At 39.9% G+C, this 4,450-nt stretch overlaps 1 protein-coding gene across 4 annotated transcripts in view; it reads right to left on the bottom strand.

The window, feature by feature from the left end:
* tdrd6 (tudor domain containing 6) overlaps nt 1–4,450 on the bottom strand; it is a 34,220-nt gene that overhangs the window by 6,554 nt on the left and 23,216 nt on the right. Inside the window, exon 3 of one of the 4 annotated variants that reach the window (XM_043677098.1) lies at nt 2,241–2,439. The exons of the other annotated variants lie outside the window; for them this stretch is intronic. Coding sequence (XP_043533033.1) covers nt 2,405–2,439 — 35 coding nt within the window. The 3' untranslated portion in view covers nt 2,241–2,404. Of the gene's footprint in view, nt 1–2,240; nt 2,440–4,450 lie in introns of those variants that run through there. 4 annotated transcript variants of the gene reach the window in all.

The following is a 4,450-nucleotide window of genomic DNA, read 5'->3' as shown; positions in this document are numbered from 1 at the left end:
AAGACTGATGCAAAGTACTTGTTAAGTTCTCCTGCTATTTCCTTATCTCCCATCACTAGGCTTCCAGCATTAGTTTGAAGTGGCCCAATGTCTACTCTTGCCTGTCGTTTGTTTCTTATGTATTGAAAGAAACTTTTACTATCATTTCTAATATTACTGGCTAGCCTACCTTCATACTTGATCCTCTCCTTCCTTATTTCTCTCTTTGTTATCCTCTGTTTGTTTTTGTAGCCTTCCCAATCTTCTGATTTCCCAGTGCTCTTGGCCACTTTATAGGCTCTCTCTTTCTCGTTCATAGATTTCCTGACTTCCTTTGTCAGCCACGGCTGTCTAATCCCTCCCCGGATAATCTTTCTTTTCTTGGGGATGAACCTCTGTACTGTGTCCTCAATTTTACCCACAAACTCCTGCCATTTTTGTCTACTGTCTTCCCCACTAGGCTTCCAGTCTATTTTCGTCAGTTCCTCTCTCATACCCTCAATTATCTTTATTTAACTGTAACACCATTACATCCGATTTTGCCTTCTCTCTTTCAAACTGCATACTGAACTCTACCATATTATAGTCACTGCTTCCTAAGTGTTCCCTTACTTTAAGATTTTTTCTAAAGTCTGGTTCATTACATAGCACTAGGTCCAGAATAGCCTGCTCCCTTGTGGGCTCCATGACAAGCTGTTCCAAAAAGCCATCCTGTAAGCATTCCATGAATTCCCTTTCTTTGGATCCACTGACAACATTATTTACCTAGTCCACCTGCATATTGAAGTCTCCCATGATCACTGTGACCTTGCCTTTCGGACATGTCTTCTCTATTTCCCGGTACATGTTGCGCCCCTGGTCCTGACCACTTAGGAGGTCTGTACATAACTCCCACTATGGTTTTTTTAGCTTTGTGGTTCCTCAATTCCACCCACACAGACTCCACATCATCCGACGCCATGTCATTCAGCACCATAGATTTAATTTTGTTCTTAACAAGGCAACCCCACCCCCTCTGCCCACCTCCCTGTCTTTTCGATAAGTTGAAAACCCTTGTATGTTTAACAGCCATGTTTAATTGTCTCATGGTTATTTCGATGGTAGATTTTCAATTAAAATGACACATCCCTTGTTACATTTTGCATGTGTTTCTATGTGTCTTCAAAAGACGATAGATTTCAAAATGGAGACACAATTGTGTGTTGCTTTACTCACCAACAATACGAACATTCAAATCAAAGTAAAGTTTAGACTGGTAAAATTTAGCAAGGATAGTCAAAAAAGATCCAAGCCAGATTTCCTGCCATGTCATGTACAGGATTAAAACACAAGATCATAAAGGGTAAAAGAAGCTTAAAAGGTAGCAAATTATGTAGAACAGACTTTCTAATGTGGATACTGAAACAACATCCCGTTTTCAAGAAAGAACTACATTTTCCTATTAATTAGATGCATGACAGAACTTATCCTTAAAACACAGGTTTGAGAAAGAATGGCACAGCACAAGAACATGTCCTTCAGCCCACCATATCTGCGCCCTGATGCCGTTCTAAACTAATCCCATCCCACCTAGAATGACTGCTGATTCATAATTCCACATGGGGCGTATCTAATTAATACATTAGATTTAAATTCTCAAATAAGCCATAAGGTGTCAAATGGGAGCTACACCTGGATGATTTAATGAAATTTTGCCTCTCTCCAAACATCTAATAGAGACATGCAAGTTCAGTGAATTTCAACATCCATTTTAGCATGGGTGATTCATAGGAAAACAAAAAAAAGGGTAATTTCTTCAATCCTTGCCTAAGAATATTAGGAGAGCTTTCATTCAGTCAGAAAACAAGAACAGTTTAACTCACAAGTGAAAATCTTGAGATAAGAAAGAAATGATTACTCTCCTGTAGAAGGGTTGGTTATGATCAGAAACATCACTGGTCAAAATTGCATTTACTATGATCGTTGTTAGTGTCCATGGACTGTACACAATAATTCTATCTATTGGTTGAAACTTAGCCTAGCTACCATATTGATTAATAATTAATTAGTGCCCTTTCTGGGAGGCTGAAGGAGAACACATGATGGCAACATAGAAGATTGTTATCCAGTTCAGATAATGCTTTTCAACACTTAGTAATAGTAGGGCTCAATAACATCAATCACAAAATCATGAGATACAGGATTTGTTTATTGCACATTTACATAGCACAGAAATACTAACAAATACTTTCCAACTGTAATACAAAATGTGACCTGGAAATAGTAGATAAGTCAAAGACAATTGAGGATGAATGAAAGCTAGGAATATTTTAATGCAGCCAAGTCAGAGAGAATATCTAGGGCAGACTTGAAATTTGTAATAATCAGCCAGTCAACCAGTGGTCCACAGTGAAACAAAATTTCCAATATACAAAACCCATTTTGGTCACTTGGAGGCATGAGTGACAACTTGGCCACAAACTGGAAAAAATATATAAAATGTTATGTCACACTGGCATGTTGTAAATTGTGGAATGCCACAAGGTTGAATGCATCACCAAAGCAGTATCACTGACTTAGACAAAAAGAAAGAGACCAGATGTTGTATGACCAAGCTTGCTGACAACAATATTGAGAGGAGGAACTGCAAAAAGGTACATTGGCAGTTTAACTGCATGGGCAAATTGAAATATAATGTAGGAAACTGTACAATGGTCTACTTCTTTGGACTAGAAATGCAAAATACTGTACAGTGTAAAAGGCGACTTTTCGATACCAACTTTTTCTTCAACCAGAAGTCACTGGGTTAACATTTACACTCACGTGTGAGGGGTTAATATACATGACTGATTTGGACCTAACTGAAGTCCCAACAGATTGTAATGAATGGTAATAATCAAAATGAACCTTGGTAATTTACAAATAATAATAATGTTATTCATAATGGTTTATCATTAATTAAAGACAAAAACATACTAAAAACATTTATTTACTGGCACACTTAATATATTAGGCAATGTTACAATATCAAGATCCTGTGAATAACCAAGAGTTTACAACGAAACAAAAATCAATACCGTCTCCAGGGTTATATTTTGAGTTACCTTTACACAGACTATATGAAATGTTATGGGTTTTTTCAGTCAAGGATAGCAAATAGATTTTTACACAAATATGCATGGTATTTTTATAAAGTGAAACTATCATGCTGATATTCAGAGGATGATAAAGATTTGGTGACTATGTAAACAAATCACAAAGTAGACAGCAAGCATTTAGGAAGGCAATTTGTATGTTTGCTTCTATTGCAAAAGTAAACAGTAAAGAACTCATATCAATTAAAATTTGCTTTAGTGAAACCACATGTAGAAGGTTGTGCCGTTTTGATCTCGTTAAGCAAATACTGCTGCTTAGGAAGTAATGCAAGAAATTACTAGAACAATGATTATCTTATGAGGTGAGATAGTGGAAAATAATTTTAAATTTTCTGTAGTTTAGAAGAATTTGGTGATCTGTAATTTGAGAGCTTGACAGAGCAAACATCAATCAGCTGTTTCCCCCTTGTTAGTGAGTTTCAAACAATGGATCATAGTCACAGAATAAAGGAATTGAGCAATTATAATTGGAATAAGGAGGAAAGTCGTTTCTCGGGTTTTGAATCTTTTTTTTCTTCATCAAGGGTAAGGATACTCAGTCATCATGCACACTCAAGAGGAGAACAATAGATATTAGCTGGGAATCTCAACTGTGAAGGATCTCAAAATGTGAAGTCAAAAACCTAGTTTCTACCTTGTTACGTTCTGTCCTTGTTACGGTTGGAGGGGTTGGAGACCATACAGAACCTCATCACCTCAGGAGATCTCCCACCCACAGCTTCCAACCTCATACTCCGGGAACCCCGCACTGCCCGGTTCTACCTCCTTCCCGAGATCCACAAGCCTGACCACCCTGGCCGACCCACTGTCTCAGCATGCTCATGCCCCACTGAACTCATCTCTCCCTACCTCGACACTGTCCTATTCCCCCTAGTCCAGGAACTCCCCGCATACGTTCAAGACACCATCCACGCCCTGCACCTCCTCCAACACATCCGTTTCCCTGGCCCTCAACGCCTCATCTTCACCATGGATATCCAATCCCTCTACACCTCCACCTGCCATGACCAGGGCCTCCAAGCCCTCCGTTCTTTCCTCTCCAGACATCCCCAACAGTACCCTTCCACCTCCGCCCTCAGACCACACCCCTCCAACCGTAACAAGGACAGAATGCCCTTGGTGCTCACCTTCTACCCTACCAACCTTCGCATAAACCAAATCATCCGCCAACATTTCCGCCATCTCCAAAAAGACCCCACCACCAGGGATATATTTCCCTCCCCACCCCTTTCCACCTTCCGCAAAGACCGTTCCCTCCGTGACTATCTGGTCAGGTCCACGCCCCCCTACAACCCACCCTCCCATCCTGGCACCTTCCCCTGCCACCGCAGGAACTG

Source organism: Chiloscyllium plagiosum, chromosome 3 (genome assembly GCF_004010195.1).
Source record: "Chiloscyllium plagiosum isolate BGI_BamShark_2017 chromosome 3, ASM401019v2, whole genome shotgun sequence".
Lineage (NCBI taxonomy): Eukaryota > Metazoa > Chordata > Chondrichthyes > Orectolobiformes > Hemiscylliidae > Chiloscyllium > Chiloscyllium plagiosum.
The sequence above is the reverse complement of the archived record's forward strand: the minus strand, read 5'-3'. Positions and strand labels throughout refer to the sequence as shown.